Here is a 24,441-nt window from a genome sequence, read left to right as displayed (position 1 = left end):
CCTAAGCCATTCCCTACATGTGAAGATACAAGGAAATGTGCCTCTACGAAGAGGGCCCTCACTCAACCACGTCAGCACTCTGATCTCAGACTTCCCGCCTCAGCAGCTATGAGAAATGAATTTATACTGTTAATAAACAGTATTTTTTATTTTGCCACCCAAAATAAAAGTTGTTTTAGCAGTCCAAATGGATTAAAACAATCAGCAAGCAGTCTGATCCTCAACACTACCCCTTACTCTGTCCCCAAATCCTGGCTAACACATGGCCCTGGCACCTGGTCCCTGACCCCCTAAATCCAGCCCTAAACCTAAATTCTCACCAGCACCCTAACCCTCATCCCTTGCTACCATGGAAGATATGTTACCATTTACCCAATTATCTTTCAACATTTTTACAAAATAGGAAAATTGTGGCCAAAAGCTAACCACAAACATCCTTGAGACACGTAGTCTCATGGAGTCCAAGCTACCGCTTTTCCATTTTGCCGTTCAAACTAAGCGTTAGTTAAAAAATAATGTCGTCTGGGTGACACAGCTGGTTGAACATCCGACTCTTGATTTCAGCTCAGGTCATGATCTCATGGTCATGGGACAGAGCCCCGCATCGGGCTCCATGCTCAGCACGGAGTCTTCATGGGATTCTTTCCCTCTTCCCTCCGCCCCTCCCCCCATTTGTACATGCCCTCTCTCTCTCAAATAAATAAATAAATCTTTAAAAAAAATAAGTGTCTTCCCTAAGTATATCAGCATGGTACAGAAGGAGGCAATAACACAGTGATAGAAAACACAAGCTTGTAATAAAGAAAAAGTTTATTTTTAAAGATTTTTGGAAAATATGTAGTCAAGAATTTCAATCCCACACAGGAAACACAAGCCATGCCAAGAAGGCTGAAGTGCCGTAACTATGTTTATTGATACCCTTTCTATTTATCCAATGTATATCTGCTCACTGAAATCTTTGTTTGAAATTTCTGGCATTAATTCCCTGAAAAGGCCCAGACTGGCAAAAGCATTTTTACATACACAGCTGATTTTTACGTTACATACTTTGATATTTATACATTTGATATTTCCTTTGCACGTCTATGGCTTTACTACTTTCAAGACAAAAATCACATACAGAAATACATACTTCTCAAAACATAAAAGTCAACAGTTGTCTAGAATGTGGTTTACAATATAGGGGTTACAGACGACACATCTGTCAGGAAACAGATAGTAGTAGTAGTGCATCATACTGGACTCTGGTGAGGGGCCCTTCAGCCCAGGAAAACCCATTTATAATTCTTCTCTACATGTATAAGATAAACACCAAACTATTTCACATATATTATATCTATATAAACTTTTAACCAAATTCTGGTTTAAACATCACAAAATGACAACATGTAAATACAAACACAAATGTTAGGAAAGGTTTGACATATACAGGGAAAAACATGTCTTATGCATTATGAAGAGTTTTTACAGTCTAGCATAAAAGCAAATGTGGTTTAAAAAAAATAAAATCCATATACAGTTAAAAAACTTAGTCAAGCCACCTCACCTGGTGTAACAGATTTCACAAATATCATGTATTTAACATTATGCTCCAAATGTCCACGTATTGCAGAGATTGCTACATATCAATTAGAATGATGTCAGCAAAGATGTGCACACTAGAAGTGACCGCAAGTAAACATAAACCATGCGCTTCTGAGACAAGGATGCTTGACCTTCGATTAAAAGCCAGGTTAAAAACGACCACGAGGTAACTGTCTTTACAAAGGATTACATTTTCAAATCTAGGGCAGCAGACATGTTTTCCCAGCTACGCATGCACACAGTATCCTGTGGAAAAAAATGATTCACTTACTTAAGAAAGAAGAAAAGGTTTAAAAATTTTTTAAATAAATAAATAAACAACCAGAACTCGGTTCAGCTGGTGAAACCAGAGAGACACTCAAGCTCAGCAACATCCAAGAGGCTAAGGGATAAAACTAGTCATGACTGACCCTACATCAGCACTCGGAGTTTGAGTTTCCTGTTAACGTCTTACACCATTCTTTTCTTTGGGTACAAAAAGTGAGTTTGAAAAGAACCAATGTTTTGGAATGACCAATGTAACTTGAAAACATCCTGCCATCTAACTGACAGGCGGCCTCCTCTTCTAACCCAGAACTTGGTCAACACAGACCGTGCTCCACCCGAAGGGCCTGGAGAAGGTAGGCTTCACAAGTCACCGTTATTCTGACGCAATGGAGCTACTAAAATACACATATTTGTTATTAAGAAAAATTAGAAAACACGTCTTTTTCTCCAGAATTATAAAAGATAAAATCTATTAATCAGTACTCTAATGTGATTACAGAAAAATAGCCAACTGAAGTTTAAAAAAAGCACAGGCTGTCTGTAACATTGTCCCCAATGCAGTTCCTGCATTTTTAATGAATACTTTCCACCTGTTTTGAGGAAGGAGCACATAGATGCCTTAGGTGCCCATTAGCATATTCAAGCTTGGGTCAACCAGTCATCCCTACCTACCCTTGGGGTAAAAGTTTATTACACACAACACCTGTTTCATTGTTGAGTCTATTCTAAGGAATTATCTGCCACTCGTTCTTCTAAAGGTAAGAAAAGGTGTCAGGAAAATATTCCTTGGATTATTTCAGAATTCGAGAGAGACATCTGGCAGTTTGATACTTTTATTCCTCCTCCCCATCACAATTTCCTTCTTTTAAAATTACAATCGACAACTCACATTAAGATTTAATCACATTCATTTAAAATAAAGGAGAGCTTTTCAATAATCTTCCCCGCTCCAGAGAACTAAAAGGGTGAGTGGGGCTCAGCGCCAGTAATTATGAGGTTGGTACTATAAAGTTCTAACTTGGACACAGGTGTGTCACACCCAGGAAAGACTTTACACACTTGCAAACTTGTGCTTTCTTTCACATTTTATGAGCAACACAGGTTACTTTCAACTTCACTGCTTCATGAGTAACGCAGACATGTGTGTCTTGGGTGGGAGACAGTCACCAAAGCGGTCTCTGCGCGCAGAGGTCAGAGTTTCACCAGAGCAAAAAGCAAACACCCTTCTCCAGGAGATTCTCTCCCTTTTGAGAAAACATTCTCCTATGCACCTTGTGTTTGTCAGATTATGTTAGCTGAAATGATACCAATGAGTGGGAATTCTAGAGGAAAACCAAGAACAAACTGAAAACAGAAAGGTGGAGAGGACCGCACCTCCTTCCCCACAGCATGTGCCCACGTGGCCCGGCGAGGGCGAGGGGCACAGCCTTCGGTTCTGCCTCCAATCGGTGCCCGCAGACTTACTTCTCTCGGTAGTACAGCAGGTAGTATTTTAGGGGATCGGGCAGGGGGAGGCTCAGGACCTTCTCGCGCAGGAAGTTCACTGGCGGGGCTGGCTTCGTTTCCGGCGGGGCCTTGTCCTCCTCCCGCTGTTCCTCTTCCAAGTCCTCACAGCTGTTGTCATCAGAGGGGCTGGAGATCCGACTGGCAAATACCTCTTTGTCCAAAAAGACGATGGTCTCCATGCAGCGGCGGCGCACTCTCCTGCGCTTGGCCCTGGGAGTGTTCTTCAGTCCGTTCCCGCCGCTGCTCACGGTCTCCTGACGGATGACCTTTTTAATGGTGGCCCGGATGGCGATGCGAGCCAGGTCCTGGAGGCTTCGCACGGCCAGCGGCGCTGTGGAGCAAAGGAGGAGAGTGTCAACCTCATGTGTGAGCGACCCACACAGGACAGGGCCCTGACTCTGGAGAGCCCACCGGTCACTGCCATTCGCGGGGCTATTTACAGCGCGGGCACAGGGGAGCATCTGGCTAATGTCAATCACAGCTCTAACGTGCATGCACGTGGTCCTTCTCAAAAGGGATTTTCAAACAGACTAACCCCAAACTTAAATGAGGAAAGGAAGAAAGGCCGTTTGTCTCATCAGTCAGAAGCAGAAGAAAACCATGGGTTGCAGCACTTTGCTTCCTGGACAGCCAGGTTCATGACTCTGTTTACTGTACTCGATTCTGGGTTCAAGCTCATCCAATGGGAACACAGAGAACGTAGGCCTCCAGAATTCTTTTATCTATCTTTACATTTTCACAGTACTTTACAAATTGAGTATTTGTTCCTTTTTCTTATTAGAGAAAAGCAAATCCAAAACATTTTTAATAAGTACAAAAACTCCAAAGCCTACTAAGGAAAAATAAAATCTGGTGATTAAAGTCCAGCTCAATTTAATGCAGGTGGTACACACATGACAACAAGAGCTTTGTCTTGAATGCGGAGGGATTAGGAGTTGTGTGTTAAATACAGTATACTCAAAGCCACCATCACTTTTTTTCCCTCCAGTACCTAACTTCTCCCCAAAAAGAAGACCATGTACAATACAGGGAGGACTCGTAGGTTGACTGTAACAGTTAATACATATCAGAGAGGCCTACACAGAATCCTGTGCAATGCTCCCTGTTCCACAGGAGCCCTGGGAAGCACCGGGGCCCCGGGCTCTCAGCACCTTCTCCCTGTGTCCACACCAGGCCTCCTCTCCTGCTCAACCATCTCCTCCTTGTTGTCCAAAACAGGCTCCAGCACTTGCCCCATGACGCAACACCACAACCATGACTCTCCGCTCACTACACCCACCTTTCCTTGCTCACCCCTCAGTCTGTTGAACCGACTCCTTCACGGGTGGCCAGACCTCCGGCCACCAAATGCTGGCCTCTCTGGCTCTCCCCCAGGTGCCGCTGGAAGGGAACGGACTTGGCCCAATTCTCTCCTGCCAGCTCTCCCTCCACCTCAGCTATAATGTTCCCTCAGGGGCTGATTCTATTTCCCCTACTGTGTGCCTATCAATCCTTGCTTTGACATCTAGGCTGTGGTTCTAGTAACAGACACTCGGAAGCGGCCCCCAAGGCTCTGATCTAGTCCCTGGGACCCAAATCTACCTAGGTCTACACCCTTCCTCAGAAAGACCCTATGTGCCTGCTCCAAAATCCCTTCCACCGTAGTTGCCACTGCCTCCACGGACACAACTTTGCTACTTTAGAAAACTCTGGCCCAGGAAGACAAAGTTACAAATAACTGGACTGTTCACCTCAGGAACCATAAACAACATCACGATTATTTATCATTCAGCATTTGCTCTACAGTTCTGGCCTCAAAGCTGGCATCTCGGGGTACTACCCTCTGAGCTGTCATAACTCTCACCCAGACCCAATCAAGCGCTCACACCAAGAGGCTTGTCTTCAACCAAACACCCAAGAAGCCTCATGGATGCACCGACTATGGCCTCACCTCCTGACACTCAGGCCGTGTTCTGCAAGGCCACGCCCTGGCTGATTGCGAGCTATGTTAGCTTCTCCTGGGGAGATTCCCAGGGAACACAACAAATTCACCCTCCAATCAGCCACCAGGGTCATCCAGAAGACAGAAGCACCACACATCTGGCGGCTTTCCACAGCCTCCATGATAAACTCAAGTCTAACCTACATAGTGGGCTAGTTTCTCCTGTACACCCCCACCCGGACCACACCATGGAGCGCGCATGTGCAAAGTCCCCATCAGCCTCTGCTCATGCCTTTTCTCCCTTTCTTCTCTCTTCAGAGACTTCATTTTCACCCAAAATGTCCCATCCTCTGTCAAACGCTCCCTGGCCCCACTCAGCCCCTTTCGGTATTCCACTGCTGCTCATTACCACATTTCACAGACCGCATCTATATAGCATGTGACCTCCACTTAGCAGAGACCAAGGCAGAGCATTACTATCTAATAAATGATTCCTCACAAATTAAAAAAAAAAAATACTGGAAGGAATTTGCCAACATGTATTATCTTTGGGTGGTAAGATCGTGGTGATTTTTTTTCCCTTTTCATGCATTTTACAAATTTTCTAAATGATTAGAATGCAGAATCCATGCTGAACAGCTTTACCTTAAATAAAATCATTTGCAATTCTCATTGCCGCGTAAATTTCTATTTAAATTACAAAACAGTATCTGGATAAATGCTGGCCCTGCTCTTCGCTCTTTCTGGGCCCACATCTGGAAGGAGCTGAAGGCACGGCCTAGCCAGGTAAGGCTCCAGGGTAAGCCTCCTACCACATACTGCAGACCCGCTGAAACATGTACCCCACAAGGCAGCCCCAAGGAGAAAAGGGTTCCCATGACTCTGAGTCCTCTGGCTGAGTGGTGCTGGAACCACACTCTCTCTGTGACACCTCCCCACACAGCAGAATTAACTCCCTCTCATGGGAGTCTTCTGCTTTCAATGGCATGACCAGCAATAATTCCTGCAGATTTAAAAGGCAAAAATAACCTAAAACAGGCTGAAAACCCATTACAGCTCCTTATAATTTTTCATTCTCTTCAAATCTAATGCGATTTTTTAAAAGATCTGAAAGATAAGTAAGGGTCTTTGTACTTACGTAACTGGACAAGTCTTGATTTTCCAGACTCTGAGTGACAAGGCTGGATTAGAGGAGCAAAAGAAACAGCCAGAATCTTTTTGGTTTCCCAAGCAGAAGGACCGGTTCGTGTTATCTTAGTCAACTGCCCCAGAGAGAAAATGAGAATATTCAAAGATCTGGCTACTGTTACTTTATATTTAATCATTCCTACATACAAACTAAAAAAACACAGATACGCTAATTATGAAATAACCTGACAAAAGTGGCCCCACATGTGATGTGACATGAAGTACACATAACGTATTAATATTATTGCAAGTACATTTTGCCTGAATATGCTCAAAGCCTCCAGACCTAATTTGTTTACAAGAAATGCGTATGTTAAAGAAAAGAAGTCAAAGGATAAGAAGAGACAATCAGAGGAGACAACTTCCCTGGGCTCTCTCAAGAGTCAGTGCCAACAGTAAGGGGCTGGCAGGTGTTCTAAAGTCAAAGTCATTAAAGACATTCACATTCAGGATCACCTGCAAGGACCTCAAGGCTATTGTTTCTGGAGGACAGAAACAAAAAAATCTTCTTGCAACAAGGTGACCACATAGCCAACAGCAGCTACTGCTGCAGTTTCACAGTGACTTCCTTGAGGGTGAGTTTCTATGTGACATCACCACAACACAAAGACTGGCAGTGAAGGTCATCAAAACATTTCTTACAAGTCACAGTATTAGGGGTACCAAAGAACCTAGACAGACAACATGGCCCTCTTATATGTTCTGTGTGATGGTGCCAGCTTCTGAAAGGCCCAAGCAGGTCACGGTGTTATTTTTGCTTGGCTTTGACATGTTAAGATTATACATTCTTGTCTAAAAATACCTAAGCCAGCAAATCCTCTAAAAACTATGATTCTATGTCATGAATCTTAGAACTGAAAGCATTAAAGTAGCCACATACTAGATAAACATCAGTAAGTCACTCACATTCTTGTGTACCAGCAAAACTATTTTTTTAATTCATTTTTTTAAGATTTTATTTATTCATTTCAGAAAAAGAAAGTACAAGCGGGCAGGGGGAGGGAGTGGGGTGGTGGGGGGAGAAGGAGAGGGAGAAGCAGACTCCCCACGGAGCAGAGCTCAAGTCCAGGACTCTGAGATCATGACCTGAAGCCGAAGGCAGATGCTTAACCAACTGAGTCATCCAGGCACCCCCCTCCCAAAAACTTCTTTTTAAAAAACATCTTTTTAAAGCTGAAGTTCTAATTATAATAAACATCAAATATTTAAAAACCATCAATAAATAATGTGTGAACCCTAAAGGAAAACTATAAATCCATATTCCATGTTCCAGACAAGGAGATGGATACTGAAAATATGTCTATGATCCTCAAATTAATGTACACATGACACAATTCCAATAAAGTGTCTGACTTATTTTTCTGATACAACAAAGATTTCTAAAATAAGTTAAGTAAAGGGGCACCTGGGTGGCTCAGTCGGTTAAGTGGCCAACTCTTGACTGCGGATCAGGTCATGATCTCAAGGTGGTGGGATCATGCCCCGCATCTGGCTCCATGCTCTGCGCTCAGTGGGGAGTCTGCTCCGGGACTCTTTCTATATGTATCAAATAAATAAATCTTTTAAAAACTAATAATAACAATTTAAATAAAGACATATTTAAAACAATATTCTGAGAAAGAAGAGCAAACAGGGGGACATCTAGCCTTGCCATCTACAACAATGATAGCAAGAAGCTGTTGGCTGTCAGCAAGGGTATGGATGACTCCTGTCCTGTGCTGCTGAGAGCAAAGCCTCTGGAAAGGCAGTAGGCGAAAGTTAAAATACAGAGTCTAATCAAGCACTTTTGCTTCTGGGACTGCACCTGAAAGAGGTCATGGGTGTAGACAAAGATTAAGAATATCCACAAACATGTCTATGCACAGCCTCTTCAAAGCAGCACTACTTATAAACAGCAAAAGAGTAGAAAGAACCCACATACTCATCAAAAAAATCACATTCTCATATACCAACAAAGAACATTTTTAAATAAATAAAATATAGACATAAAAAAGAATTTCTATTTATGCCAAACATCAAATACTTAAAATGAACAATAAATGACATATAAAACTATCAGTTTTTACTTCGTATGTTTGGATGAATACACGGAATGGGAAAAAACGTGCATATCTTCACTTAAGTTTTTGGGGTTTCTTTTTAAGACTTTATTTATTCACGAAAGACACAGGGAGAGAGAGAGGCAGAGACACACAGGCAGAGGGAGAAGCAGGCTCCATGCAGGGAGCCTGACGTGGGACTGGATCCTGGGTCTCCAGGGTCACGCCCTGGGCTGAAGGCCGCACTAAACCGCTGAGACACCCAGGCAGCCCCACTTAAGTAAAGTTTGAAAAAAAAAAAGTGTGTTTGCTTATATATTATTTGAACAAACAGACAGACCAAAAACAAAGTGGTTACCTACAGGTAAAGTGGAGGGTACATACATCTAAAAATTCTGTGAGTATTCATTATTTAGATTTTGAAATTTTGTAAATATCTCACAAAGTTATAAAACCTAAAATGGAAGTCCCTAAACATTGAAAACAAATAAGCTATAAGTCAGGCTGGCAGTGTAACCTCACAGGGAAGCATTATTTCCAGTGACTTTAAACCATACAAATTTGGGACGCCTGGGTAGCTCAGTGGCTGTGCGTCTGCCTTCGGCCCAGGGTGTGATCCCGGGGTCCCGGGATCAAGTCCCACATCAGGCTCCCTGCAGGGAGCCTGCTTCTCTCTCTGCCTATGTCTCTGCCTCTCTCTCTGTGTCTCTCATGAATAAATAAAATAAAATATTTTAAAAATAAATAAATAAAACATATGAATTTGTACATCCCCAGGAGAATATCCGGGCAATCTGAGGGCAGTGAGAGACCCAGCCTTCCAGTATGGGACAAAAGTGATGCTGTTGTAAGACAGAAGAAGTCAGAAAAACCCTCTGGTCCTGCATCTGAGCTCAAGTACCAACATAAACCCATGGTGTGTTTCATGTCCAAAAACCAAACCAACAAAAACATGTGTGTGTGTGCGTGTATATGGGGGTGGACTTCCCAGCTCCAGAGTTCCACTGAAAAAACTAACCCGACTAACCCAGCCTCAGATTCCCACAAAGGCCCCACTTTTGCCCTCTAAAAACACTATTTCCCACTGAACTTAAAATTAACAAGGATCCTCAAAAATGGTTAATTATAATTTTGTGGTACAAAATACACAAAATGAGTGCGGAACATCTTTTCTTACCAGCAAGTAACAAAACTACTGAGGTTATATCAGAGCCCAAGAGCCCTACTGACCAAGATAGGAAATCTTAAGCTTCATTAAGAATCATACAATGATTAAAATATTAATCTATATCCGTGAATTCACACCGCCAGTAGAAATCAAACAAAATCTTCCTATCCACCACCTTTAACTGATGCTAGAGAACCAGATTATTGAGGAAACTGATAAACAGAGCTTAAGAATCAGAATTTATCCAGCCTCTCCTTATAAAGTATACCTAGGGTAACCAAATAATTGATGCGAGTGTTTCTCTTTACATTAAGTATTCCAGGTACTATATAAAGTGGCAGGATACAAAATCATTGTGCAGAAATCCACTGTATTTCTATACACTAATAATGATGCAGCAGAAACAGAAATTAACAATCCCATTTACAATTGCACCAAAAATAATGAAATATCTAGACATAAACTTAAAAAGGAGGTGAAACACCTCTACTTTGAAAATTATAAAATACTGATGAAAGAAAGGGAAGATGACACAAAGACAAGAAATAGATTAAGGACCTAAACATGATACCTGAAACCATAAAAATCCTAGAAGAGAGTACAGGCAGTAATGTCTCTGACAACAGTTGTATCAACATTTTTCTGGATAGGTCCCCTGAGGCAAGGGAAACAGAAGCAAAAATAAACTATTGAGATCACATCAAAATAGAAAGTGTCTACACAGCAAACAACCAACAAAGCTAAAAGACAACCTACTGAGTGGGGGAAGATATTACAAATGACATATCTTATAAAAGATTAGTATCTAAATTATATGAAGAACTTATACAACTCAACACCCAAAAACTAAACAATCCAATTTAAAAATGGGCAGAAGACATGTATACACATTTCTCCAAAGAAGAATCCAGATGGCCCACACTCACGTGAAAAGATGCTCAATATCACTCATCATCAAAGAAAGGCGAATCAAAAGCACAATGAGGGGTGCCTGGGTGGCTCAGTCGGTTGAGCATCCAACTCTTGGTTTCAACTCAGGTCATAGCCTCAGAGTCATGAGATCGAGCCCTCACTCAGCACGGAGTCTGTGTGAGATTCTCTCTTCCTCTCCTCTGCCCCTCCTTCTCATGCTCTCTCTCTCTAAAATAAATAAATCTTAAACAAAACAGAACAAAAAAACCCACAGAGATATCCACCTCACACCTGTCGGAATGACTAAAATCAACAACACAGGAAAGAAATGTTGGTGAGGGTGCAGAGAAAAAAGAACTCTCCTGCACCATTGGTGGGAATGCAAACTCTGGAAAACAGTGTGGAGGTTCCTCAAAAAGTTAAAAATAGAGCTACCCTGCGACCCAGCAATTACACTAGGTATTTACCCAAAGAATATGAAAACACTAATTCAAAGGGATATGTGTACCCTGATGTTTATCACAGCATTATCTACAGTAGCCATGATATGGAAGCAGCCCAAGTGTCCAAGGATCGACAAATGGATAAAGAAGACGTGTGCGTATGTGTCTGTGTGTGTCTGTGTGGGTATACACACAATGAAATATTATTTGGCCATAAAGAAGAATGAAATCTGGCCACTTGCAACAACATGGACGGAGCTAGAGGGTATAAGGTTAAGCAAAATAAGCCAGTCAGAGAAAAACAAATAGCACTAGTTTCACTCACATGTGGAATTTTAAAAACACAACAAATGAACAAAGGAAAAAAAGAGAGACAGAGACAAACCAAAAAAAATATACCTACAGAGAACAAACCCATAGTCACCAGAGAGGAAGTGAGTGGGGGGGGGGGGGATAGGGAAAGAGGTAAAGGGGGTTCAGAGGACACGGATGTTGATGAGCACTGAGTGACATATCCAAGTGTTAAATCAGCGTATTATACATTTAAAATATAATACTGTACGTTAACTATACTGGAATTAAAATTAAAAGAAAAAATAATTTGAAGTACTAAATGAAGAGAAGTGACGGAATCAGAATGTATTATTCTGCATCCCTTAATGAGATAATGGATCAGGACCACAAGAGCACCGACAGCGTCGGGAAAAGAGAAACAACAGACATGATATGCCTCTTATGGAGGTGTAACACCTGGTAAGTAAGTATTCTTGCACCCCTCCTCCCCCCCAAAATTAAGTCAAACTGGAAACTAAGCAAGTCTTTAGATCCAACTAACAATTTATAGTGAAAATAGGGAACAGAAAGAATATGTAAAACATCACCACAGGGCTGTGTAATCTCCAAATCCAGACTATAGGAAACTCTGTAAGACAAATGACCTGATTTCTTCAACAAGTATATTGTAAGGAAAAAGTGAAGAACAAAAAAAGGAGAAGTTATAAACACTTAAGAGATATATAAGCCAAGGGTTCCTGGCTGGCTCAGTCAGTGAGTGAAGTGTGCAACTGTTGCTCTTCAGGTCATGAGTTCAAGCCCCAGGCTGGGTGCAGAGATTACTTAAAAATAAAATCTTTAGGGCAGCTGGGGGGGCTCAGCGGTTTAGCGCCACCTTCAGCCCAGGGCGTGATCCTTGGAGACCCCGGATAGAGTCCCATGTCGGGCTCCCTGCATGGAGCCTGCTTCTCCCTCTGCCTGTGTCTCTGCCTCTCTTTCTCCCTCTGTGCATCTCTTGTGAATAAATAAATAAAATCTTTAAAAAATAAATAATAATAAAATCTTTTAAAAAAAAAAAAAGAGAAGGACCAATGAATGAAATGCAAGACATCTTGCAATCTTAAATGGAGCCCCATTCAAATAAGTTATTCAAACAAATTTTGAGACAATCAGGAAAATCTGAACACTAGCTAGCCAAGAAATGACTGGTAATTTTTTAGGTTAATAATGGTTTTGGGATATCTAAAAAATAGAGCCCTTATCTTTTATAGATACACACTGAAATATTTATGGATAAAAATATTGCTTTCCTTAGTGATATTCACTACTGCCTGCATGTAACAGTAAGTAACAGAACATGACACATGCAGCCTCACGTGCAATTCCAGGAGCCAGAGGACACACTATGGTCAACAAACCCACAGGATACTATATAAGCACTCAAAATGATGACCTGGAATGTCACATGGCTGAAAATTATCTCATGAATTTAGTAAAACATCATAAGTTCTAAACCTTCTTGGAAAAGGGTACAAACTATAAGAATCATATGCTAATATGGCTTAAGGTGGGGATTGTGAACAATTTTATATGTTCTGGATTTTCTACAATGAATGATTACTTTTTATACAAAATAAATTAAATGGTAACATTTTTAAATTGCAGAAAATCACACAAAAATGTACAGTCTCCTAATTTTTATCACTTCCATTTTTCCCTAGTTCTTTGTGATGGAGACATTATTCCTGATGACCAATTCGGGTCTGATTCATCTTCTTATTGATTACAACGTGTGTTTCTCAAGGAAGCACAATAGCAACAACATACAGAAACATGCATGACCAAACAGACTGAGATGAGATCCCTCCTAAGGAAGGGACTTCTGTGTAACACTCACTGTCACAGAATTTAACAATTAGAATAGAGTTACTCTCATGATTTTTATATGTAATTCTAACAATAGAAGAACCATACTAGAACAGCTGTGGGGGAAGGGAGGGAGGTAGGAGAGAGAGGGGGAGAGATAAGGAGCCAGAAGGGGGGTGAGGGGTAGGTTTTACAACACGGGCTCCAGGGTGCCCTGGCCCAAGTGAGGGTATCTGTGTGACCTGTCCCTGCCCATGTCCTCATCTGTGAGGGGGAGGGATGGTCATGAGGAAAGCAAGGAAAAATGTATGTCAACTTCTTGGCACAGACCTTGGCCAACAGTTAAGCGCGTCAGTTATGACAGGGGTCTGACCTTCTCTTCCAGTGGCATGACAAGGATGCCTCCTACTTTGAGAAGACTCTTCATGTACTCTTCATGCTCTTTCTGCACACCAGCCCCACAGTACACACGATCATACTGAGAACAATCTGGAGAAATCTCTAGGCAATTGCCAGTAACAAAGGAAGGTTCACAGAAGTCAAATCTAAAAGCAAAAAAATATTTTCCATAACTGAATAGATCACCTGTAACAAGTCTATACAGTAAATCTATACTAACCACAGGTTATGTTCTCCTTGAACAATCCAATAGTGATATAACTGACAGAGCCAGACTTCCTATTATGAAAGTGAACATCATAAACATGATCCAGGCTTAAATCATCTACCCTCCAATCATCACTGTCTTTGCTCTCTTTTTATAAATCATTACCTTACTTAAGATCTACCAAAAACAAGTAAAATGAGGGGCACCCGGGTGGCTCAGCCAGTTAAGCACCCAACTCTTTCAGCTCAGGTCATGATCTCAGGGTCATGAGACCGAGCCCAGTGTTGTATCGGGCTCCACACTCAGCAGGAAGTTCCCCTGAGATTCTCTCTCTCCCTCTCCCTCTGTCCCACTCCTGCACTTGTGTGCACGTACACTCTCTCTCTAATAAATACATGAATCTTTAAAAAAATAAAATATAAAAACAAGTAAAATCAAAGAAGACTACACTTGGTATTTCTAAAAAATGTTAAACTCCAAAATAAGAATTTTAATGCCTTAAATAAAAATGGCAAGAGGTAGTTATATATACTGTTTAAAGACAAATCCAACAATTCTGTTTTTGAAACTATTAGGTGATAAAATGTTTCCTGTGTTGGAAACATGAAAATTGAGTAAAATGAACATTCTATTTCCTTCTCTTATTATGTTGGTGAAAAATCACCTTCCCCTGGTATCATAGTTAAAAAGAACCTGAAGCCCTCAAAAGCACAAAATATTTAAAAAATAATTAGAACAGCTATGCATATACCCCTGGTTCTCCTGCCAAAGCTGAATCATGCTTGCTAGTATATGAACACTAATAAATTTATTTCTCCTATCTAATAAAAATTTTAAATTGTAATTCACACAGCAATCCAAGGGTAGTATTTGATCTTACTTGTCAAAGCTGTCGCTGGTTCTAATAAAGAAGTCCAGCTTCTGCCTTGCATATTCTATTACATCTGAATGGAGTTCAACCCCGTGGTTCACACCAAAAGGACCTAAAATGTTTCAGAATAAGAAAACTTTTAGAACTAGGGCAAGAATTTTACTCTTTATTTCTATTTTATCAGCTGCAATGCACCAGATTCAGCATGTATAATTACATGAAGAAATTCGCGAGTTTTTGAGGTCTAACCACGTTATCAGACCTAAATCACTCAAGCTAATCTTTAAATATGCAGGGTACACAATGCTCATCACATTGTAAATACTGGTTTCTTTGAAATTACCAACTCCACAGCTTTCCTAAGCCTGGGTCACTCGGCTCTCAAACTGTTAAAGAATTATTTGAAGACATAAAAAAGCCAAGATCTACAACCAATAATTCAAGATCTTACTAATAAATTGAAGAAGAAAAATGTATTTCCAAATGAAACTGTACTCAGGACTATGTTCCACAAAAGGTCACTAAAACAGTCAAATAGGGACACAATTATTTTGATAATCATTAAAAGAAAACTGTAACTGGGGTTCCTGAGTGGCTCAGTCAACTGAATGTCCGACTCTTGATTTCAGCTCAAGTCATGATCTCAAAGTCGCAGGTTCAAGCCGCATGTCAGGCTCAGACTCAGCTTGGAGTCCGCTGCAGATTCTCTCTCCTGCTCTCCCTCTGCCCCCCTCCCACTCATGCACACACTTTCTCTCTCTTAAATAAATAAGGTCTTCAAAAAAATTTAAACAAAAGAAATAAAATATAGCCAAGTTACAATGAAACATTTTTTATATCTAAGGAAATTTATCAATAATCGGCAATAAATTGGTGAGAAAAGTTACAAGCCCATTTAACAATAAAGGTGTTCCCTCCATATAAAACTGCCTCTGGATGAGATCTACTAACACAGCTTAGATGAGTCACTTTGTTGTGGGAATCCATTTATATGAAGGTCAAAAACAGGCAATGCCTATTTGTGATGATGGAGGACAAAGCAGCGCTCTCCTCCCTGGAGGCAGAAGGGCAGCATGAGAGCTTCTGGGATGCTGATTCTACTCCATACTTCGTTCTGGGTGGTGCTTGTATGAAGGTGAATACTTACAGAACAATTCACCAAGCTCCACACCTCACACTTGTTCATTTACTGCAGATTAACTTACACAGCCATTTTTAAATATCTCCATGTAAAAATCAACAGGGCAAGTAAAACTTATTTACTAGACAGATACACTGAAGTCACAGTGCAGCACCTAACCCTACAGTCCAACAGAAATACTAGAAAATAAGCAACCATCTGTGCTTCTGTATCTTTACATTTTGCCACTTGGGCTTACCTGGTCCCCTGACAGCACAGCAGCCACCCCAGGCCAAGGCTTCCCTCTCCACCACCTGGACAACTCATCTGGGGCTCTCTTCCCTCAACATCTGTCAAAGGCACACCTGCTGCTAAAACATTCTCTGATTAAAACACACCCTACCTGAGAAGTCACATTTTCACTATTTACAACATCAAATCCAAATTATCCAACTTCAAGACCCTCTGTCAAGTCCCTGACTTTCATCCCCACTGCTCTCTAGCTAGCAGCACCTTTACTTTCTCAGTCATCATAGTTTCATTAGCCCCTCACCCTTTATCAACACCTATTAAGCAGTTAATTCTAATAATAGAGAACACAGCTCCTATCCCCAAAAAGCGTTAACACCAAATAGAGCAAAACACATAGCCCCCAACGCACCTCAATAAAAAGAGGACTATGAGGGGAGGGAGCACATGGGAAGAGTCAGAACTGACACAGGAGGCCCATGGCACTGAAGCCATACCACAAGCCCCCGTGCCCCCCCACCCTCCAGGGAGGGCACTCCACTCCCTAATCTCATAGCACTCTCAGGTCAGCCGTGTGCGGCACAAAAGGGATAAAGTTCAGGGCCAGGCAGAAAGGCAGGTGGGTTCAAAAAAGAGTCAGACTCCAGGCCTCACATCAGCTCTGGAGTGACGTGCATGAAGCAATGCTGAAGGCGGAATAAACGGGGGAGGGTGGCCCAGAATATGTGGTATCCAGAGACGCCAGTCCAGCGCGTGCAGCCTCCTCCCTGCAAATGCAAGAAGTCTACCCGGGAAAGGAAACTCCAGTCACCTCCTTAAAATACATCACAGCATTACAGAGTATCCACTGCAACCCCCAAAAAGTTTTCCTTCCTTCCTTTAGATCTCTCCCCATCTCAACAGCTAATTACATTCCCAGCAAACAGGGGACTCAGAGAAGAGAAGCCATTTCTTTCTAATTCCTAGGGAATGTCAAGTGCCAACAGGTCACCTCACATTTACTGTAAGAACTGAGCATCTCAGTTCTTTTCAATAGCATTTCTAACCTAGTCTCCCCAAAACAGCATCTCATCCTTAGCTCCCCCAATTTCTCTGCCCCACTGGAGGGAATCACCCTTCCCTAAGTCCACAATGATACATAACCTGAGCTATTCCCAAAGCAGTCTCAATCCAAGACAAATTAAGTTCAAAAAGTATTTAGCTTTAAAAAAACAAAACACAAATAAACCTATATATTTGAGGATAACAATCTATAGCCTAAAGTCATATGATCAGTCTCAAAACTTCACCAAAGTCTTCAAACTTATAAAGAACCAAAAATTTGATTCCATACTCAAAAAAATCAACTGTTACAGTTAAGATTTTCTCTAACAACCATAAAGAAACGAAGTGGTGGCATCCATGGTGACGACTAAAAACAGGACATCTAGCACCTGCACCTGCGGTCTGGATGCCTACCCTCTCTCACAGATGCTGCAGCAGTCCCAGCCCTGCTTCCTCTTGAGAGAAATCTTTTAAAGCACAGGTGAGCCCTGTTACTCCTCTGGCAAAACCGTTCTACCTCTACTCTAAAAGCAGACACCTAAACCCTCAATTGTCTGGTACTGTTGTTTCAATAACAAAAATGCGAATTTCAAAAAAAAAAAAAAAAAAAAGCCAATTCCCATGTGCAGCCTTACAACTTATTTGGGAAAAGAGGCAAAAACTGTGAAATTCTTTCCATCCCTGGAATTTATTTACACTGCCTGGAAGACCTTTAAGTTCCAGGGAACTTTAAACTTAGTTTACAGAAAGAGTGACAAGGCAGGCTGGGTGATTGTATTAAACAAAAAAATCACTGTAAGGCCCCAATTTACATAATTCTTGAGGTGCTCTGTTGTCCAGAAGGAGGGTGTGCTGCACAGGCAGTGGAGGAATCCCTCCTCCTAAACCTGAAGCCCTCCCTTCACCAGCCCACCGATGACTCCATATAAACGATACCAGACCCAGACCACGGCTCAGAAGGCCAAGGGCAATGAGACAAGGTCCCTACAGAGGAAACACTGCCAGCAGACTCGTCTCTCCCATACTCCCCACAGATTTACCTAGAATGAGCCCCACCATCGAGCTGAGGTAGCCCGTGCCACTGCCCAGGTTTAAGAAGGAGAGCCCCGGCTGCAGGTCGAGGGCTTCCATCACTTCTGAGTAGATGCAAGGGGCCGAGAGGTGGATGTTTCCATGCTTCCACGCCAAGTCTTTATAAGCGTTTTCCTTAAATTCTTCAAGATAATAATCTGCGCGGTCGATAGCTCGGAAAGCTTGCTCTACTAGCTCGGTCCGGATGTACTGTGCTTCCTTCAGATTGTCTATCAGCTCATCGTTGTCTTCACCAGCACTCACAGCACCTCCCATCTTCAAGATCACGCTTAGGCAATACTGTAATTAAAAATGTTTTAAAAAGCTATTTACATCGACGGTAAGAGCACAACAGTTAAAGTTCTAGTAACATGCCAATTTCAAATTCTGAATTCTGAAAATATCACAGATGGGATGTATTTTGTCAGCACCCACCTGCCCAAATTCAGAAGGAAAAAGTTAAATATGAAATTCTATTATTTCCATCCAGAAGTAAGCTTGTAATTTATAATATCAAATGAATTCAAATGAACTTGAGGTAGCTAATGCATATTCGACAACTGAAAACATCATTAAAGTATGAATTCAGTATTTTACTACAAGTTGTCAATCTACAAAGTCAGGTATTTAGAATTAAAATTATCTTGAATATAAATCTGCCTCAACAGGGATATATTCATGTACGGCAAAGTCAGTGGATATAAGCATAAAAAGAATATACATATGGTGTAACTTCTCTTTGAATATTTCAAATGCTACAGATGAGTTTTGATAAATAATCTTTAAAAGAAAAATAATATGAAATAAAGATAAACAACAAACAATAAAATTATTCGCTATTTAATTTTCACATTTACCTGGTGTCCTAAATTTTACCTGACAACTCTATGCCCTCACAGACACATAAATACCAGGTCAAGGAATCCATCCAATCTGTTCACTTGGATATACAAATTTCTGGCAAAAACACCACTAACAAAACTCTTACCCAAAAGGACCAATGGTGACATTTTATTTGTAACAAATACGAAATCTGTTTCCAGGCTATAGCTGCTACAAGAATCCTACGCCCACTTTGGAAGTATACGTCATGCAATCTTTCTGCCTCTTTAACAATAAAAGGTACATTGCTTACCTTCTTCCCAACTGCTTTCAAGAAGAAAAAGCAACAATGTGATGCCCTCTGAGCCACATGCTAACATACAATGTGCCTCCAACTAATTCACAGGGACCTCATCTTCATGAACCATAAAAATATCTTCTCCAATTTTATACATACCCCATGTAACTCTTTCCAAAAGAATGATTTTACTTCACACAAAATGGTAATGTTTTACAAAACACTTGATATAAATTGCTGGGAAAACCAGGAAACACCAGGCTTCACAAAGACAGACACATTTTCGGATTCAGAACTTCCATAATAACGTACTATAATTTATTATTACAAAGTCTATCATTGTGTTCCCCCTCACAATCCTCTGGATTTCAAACAGCAGAACAAGAATCATAAATCCTGGGGGAATAGATTCCATATACATACCCCACACACACTACTGGCAACTGTGATGGGAGAGGTTTTCCCAGGAATAAAAACACATGATAATCTTCAGCTTCTCATAACAAATATGTGAAACGTGGGGCTTAGTATAAATGCTCTTCTGCTTCATGGTTGAACAGTTCATTCTCATCAAGATTTTAGAGATGAGTAATATGCTTTCCAAATCACCAGGATGGTCTAATTACTAGATTTTCACCTCATCAAGTTGTTTCAGAGCCCTTGTTAGGTTATGGTCCACAGCCAGTTAACTTAGCCGATGGGACAAAGTGCTAATGAAGTCAACTTTAATCTTCAATAAGCCACTTAGTTCTGAGGCTACAGTCTACATCCCTAGTCTCCGACAGTCACCTTACATTTAGGTGACCATTTAAAAGTGGAGTTGCGTTCGCTGTCTAAAGGTCTATTTACAAAAAGGCCTGGAAATCACACAGCTTCCACGGTGGATCTCATGTGCATAATGCTCTACCATCCCATCTCAATACCATCATTCCATCTTTGGAAAGCGAACACTAACTATAGATTGGATAAATTTTATTTTCTACTAAGTCATCTATCACTTATTTTCAACTCCACCTCACTTTGAAAGTTTATTCATATCCAAAAGCTAGAACTTTAGTAAAAAGAGCTACAATCTCCCAGTCACAGGAGGTCATGGAGGTAAATTGGGACCAAGCAGTTATTTTGCTCATGATCACACACCTGTGCGAAGGGAAAGCCAGAATTCAAACCCAGGACTGTCTAGCCAAAGGCCTCCATTCTTTACCCCACACCAAATGCAGCTTTTAAAAATTCCCAAAGGAAAAACCTTCTGTAACACGTAACATGTTGGTAATCTTTGCCCCACATGACAGACTAATTAACAACATGGTCACCCTCTCTGTTGCCATTGGTAGGATGTGTCACCATCTACGGGGTCTGAGAATATTAACTTTGCCAGGTCATCTATCACTCCCTCACACTGAACACCATCACTACTTGTTACTGACCCACCCAGGTTCAAAGATATCCTTGCCAAAACAAATCTGGATCTAATCTAGTCAAATCCAATTGTCCCAAGTAATGGGAAATAATTTTTGGATGCTGTACTTGATTATACTTTGTAAACCTCAATGTAATTCACCACTCTGGGTAACTGGCCCACAGGACACCTTACTATCGTACTGCTCCTTCCAAAACCAACTGCCAAGCACAGTGTGGGGGGAGGGGCAGCAGCGGGCATGGGAAGGCCTCATGATTGACAACCCAACCAAGGAGGCTATAGCTGGGCCAGTACAGCCTGAATCCGTAATGGGTGTTTGTGACCCCAGCCTACGCTGGGTTTGTCAGACAAACATGGAGTGCCATGTTCCAAGCTGAGTATCACTTAAGGGAAATATGCACAAGGGAATTTCATGTGGAAAATGAGCTGGGGAATAGGATCTTGTAGCGTAAGCCATGAAAGGTTTCTCTTTTCTGTAACACGAGTGCCTGACTCAAGTTTTGATTGGTGAGGAATAAATACTTTGTGTCCTGCCACTCAACGCCATGAAGAGTCAGGCCACCTCCCTTTGGAGCGTCCTTTGTTTGAGATCAGATCTTAGAGGATTTCCATGAGAGACTTTTTGGGACACTTGTCTTTTCTCTACCCATGCTTTAAATCCCCTCTTCTGCTTTTAAGTCCCCAATAAAGAGCAAGCCTGAGAAGCCCTAGGCTCCCACCCTCAACCCCAATACAAGCAGAACCCCAGGCCTGTGCTCCCCTGAGCGCTCTCTTCACAGCCCTCCACCTCACTGGTGGGCCCACATATGCCGTAAAATTTCCAGGTTCTGTGAATAATAAACAATTATTTATTTGTTTGTTTATTTATTAATTTATTTTTAGTTTCCTGATGGTTGTCGCTGAAAGTTGTCTTTCCACCCTAACAATAGGGGCCGGTCCAACCACACCGGTAACGGATGGAGGCCCGGAGAAAACAGAACCCAAGCCACACCTCCTGCCGGCAGAATAATAGAAGAAACAGACTCATCTTGAAAACCAGAACTCTGCAAGGAACACATGTAGAGGGATTTTTTTTCAAATACTTGAAAGGCAGCCACCTATACATACACCATTCCCGGACCTGATAAAAGCTGGGTCGGTGAGACACGGTAGGTGAGAGTAGTTCTACGTAACACAGAAAAGCTTCCTGACACCTAGAACTCAAGGCCTGAACTGTTCTCAGGCCCGGCCTCGAGCACCCCCGCCCCCGGGACGTCCCAGGCCAGGGACAAGCTGAAGTGGGTCCAGGGGCCTCGGCACCGACCCGCCGCGCAGGTGCCATCCTCCACCTGTAAAGCGGAGTCACAAGCACAGCCACAAGGTCTGAGTTTATAGGAACCTTACTTCACTAATTCTTGAATGACAGTGTACTCGACACCCAAGTGGAGTTGGTTACTTCAGCCACTCTTCTGCCAAAAAGAAAAGAAAACCATTACAGGCCTGTGATGAATAAAGGGGAGGCGGAGACCCCTTCGAGGGCCGACCGAGCACGCACAAACTCGGGAGGCACATCCCACGGGGGAAAAACGGGGGCCCAGCCCAGGCGGCCTCCTCCCGGCTCCGCGAGGTCGGCCCGAGGTCAGGGCCGTGGGCGCCCGAGGTCGGCCCGAGGTCAGCCGCGGCCCCGCCTCCCCAGGCATCCCCGAGGCGTGGAAGGCTTTGTTTTGGTTTCGGGTTGGTTTTTCCTTTTTTTTTTCTTTTCCAGAGATTTAATTTTAAGTAATCTCTACACCCAACACGCGGCAGGACTCACAACTGCAAGATCCAGGGCGGGAGGCCGCGCGCTGAGCCCCCGGGCGCCCCCGGACCCGCACCTTCCTGCTCCGTGAGCTAGGGCCTGGCTGCACGTCCGCAGTCAAGCACGGGATCGGGATCGGATCGGGATCGCGTAAGCCCCGGGCACCAGGACACAGACCCCGGGAGGCCCCGCCGCTGCTGGGCAAACCCCGGGGCGCAGGGGACAACCCCGGGGCGGAGCAGAGGACAGCGACACCTCGAGGCGTTGGGGGGTGCGGGAGGGGGAGGAGGAGGAGGGGAAAGGAGGGGAGGGTTGAGGGAGAGGAGGAGGAGGAGAAGGGGAGAAGGTTAGGGGAGGAGGGGAGAGGAGAGGGAGGGGAAGGGGTGAAGAGGGAAGGGGGAGGGGAGCTCAGGGACGGGAGAGGTCGCCGACCCGGGGGGGAAGGCGCGCGGGGAGCCCGGGGAGGAGGGGAGAGGAGGGGCGACGGCTAAGGGCCGCTGGGGGGAGGGGAGGGGGAGGGGGGAGGAGGGGAGAGAAGGGGCGGGGAGGGGACGAGGGCGCCCGCGGAGGGGCTGCGGGCGCGCGGGGCCGGGGGAGGGGAGGACGCACGGGAGGGAGGGGTCCGGGAGACGCCGCCGCCCCCGCAGGCCGGGCCGAGGCCGGCGGCGGCGGCTCTACCTCCGGGCTGGGCCGCGAGACCGGGCCGCCCGGCCGCGACCTGCAGCTCCTCGGCGCCCCTCGCCCGTCCGCCGCCCCGACCGCCGCCGCCGTAAACATCCGCCGCCCCACTGCGCAGCTGCGCGCAACGGCCCGACTGCGCGTGCGTCCCGGCCTGGCGCTTAAAGGGGCAACGGCCGGTGGGCCCCGGCGCGGTCCTCGCGGGCGGTCCGCGGGGCGGGGTGGAGGGCGGCGCTCCGAGCACCGTTGTCCCCGCAGCACCCGGAGCCCAGGCGGGGAAGGGCCGGAAGGGCCGCGTGATGGACACTGAGTCACGGCAGGGGCTGCCCTGGCGGGCGGCGCGGAGGGGACGTTGGAGCAAAAGTGGACGAGGGGAACCCACCTGCGCCGGAGAGGGCCCTGGGCCGCAGAGCGGGACCTCCTGCCGCGGCCGCACCCGCACCCGCACCCCGCGGCCCGAATCCCTCGGGGCCTCAGCAGGGAAGCGCGGGGTTGGATGAGACTCCGCCAAGCTCGCCCGGAATGCCCGCGACCCCGTGCGCCCCCTGCCCCCCCTGCGCCCCTGCCCCCGTGCGCCCCTGCCCCCCCCCCCGTGCACCCCCGCCTCCATGCACCCCTGCGGTGGAGCCGGCCCACAGTCAGCCCCACCATGTGACAGGTGACACACACCTAGCGTCGTGGATTCACAGGGTTGGGTTCCTAGAGGACGACGGAGCTTGGGCAAGGGGCAGCCTCGTACGACTTCCTTGGGTCCCATGAGGCAAAGAGAACTGTTTCTGCACAATCCGAGTGGGAACAATCGGAAAGGAGCATTATTCAGTTATGAAGTTAGTGAGTCGTGGAAGGAAGGGCCTCCAGAAGAGCGCCCTGGGGTGATGTGCTGGGTGACACGAGGAGCGGCTGCAGACCCCACAGACCTAGGGAGCCAGGGTGTGCGTGCACCCAGGTGTGGGCCACACGGTGCAGAGGAGGGGTGCGTCTCAGGGTCGGTCAGGGTGGTCCCCGTGAGGCCGGCTTGAGCTTCCGGCGGCTCGTCGGACACCACGTAAGAGGCGGAGCCCCGAGGGTAGACGTTTGACCGGATCTCAGAGCGGGGAGTCACCTTCAGCAGCCTCGTGCCTTAGATGTTGTCCAGACACGTGGCCTCTGCCCAGGCTGCCCTCCAGGTAACAAGAGTCTGAAATACCTTTGCTGGACATCCTGCATCTAAGATCGTTCTGCATCCCCAGCATGGCCTCCTGGCTCTGTGTTCAGGTCCACTGGCAGGGCTTTGCTAGATGCTGCCTCCCCTCCCCACCCCTGGCCTCCCTGGGCCCT

General features: G+C 44.4%; 1 protein-coding gene across 6 annotated transcripts; it reads right to left on the bottom strand.

Annotated features, from left to right (window-relative positions):
- Nucleotides 1-792: 792 nt before the first annotated feature.
- PCMTD2 (protein-L-isoaspartate (D-aspartate) O-methyltransferase domain containing 2) lies at nucleotides 793-23,236 on the bottom strand. Of its 6 annotated transcripts, none has more exons than XM_038572964.1 (8): nucleotides 23,125-23,236; nucleotides 22,053-22,117; nucleotides 18,099-18,429; nucleotides 14,655-14,757; nucleotides 13,541-13,712; nucleotides 6,417-6,540; nucleotides 3,316-3,688; nucleotides 793-1,830 (listed from the first exon to the last, which is right to left on the bottom strand). In XM_038572964.1, exons 3-8 carry the CDS (start codon nucleotides 18,403-18,405, stop codon nucleotides 1,785-1,787), a joined length of 1,125 nt encoding a protein of 374 aa, XP_038428892.1. In that variant the 5' UTR covers nucleotides 18,406-18,429; nucleotides 22,053-22,117; nucleotides 23,125-23,236; the 3' UTR covers nucleotides 793-1,784. The 6 variants fall into 6 exon arrangements, with proteins under 6 accessions (XP_038428892.1, XP_038428895.1, XP_038428893.1 ...); XM_038572967.1 differs by having other exon boundaries at nucleotides 23,056-23,214; XM_038572965.1 differs by lacking the exon at nucleotides 23,125-23,236 and adding an exon at nucleotides 22,462-22,726.
- Nucleotides 23,237-24,441: the final 1,205 nt, after the last annotated feature.

This window comes from Canis lupus, chromosome 24, assembly GCF_011100685.1.
Source record: "Canis lupus familiaris isolate Mischka breed German Shepherd chromosome 24, alternate assembly UU_Cfam_GSD_1.0, whole genome shotgun sequence".
Lineage (NCBI taxonomy): Eukaryota > Metazoa > Chordata > Mammalia > Carnivora > Canidae > Canis > Canis lupus.
The sequence above is the reverse complement of the archived record's forward strand: the minus strand, read 5'-3'. Positions and strand labels throughout refer to the sequence as shown.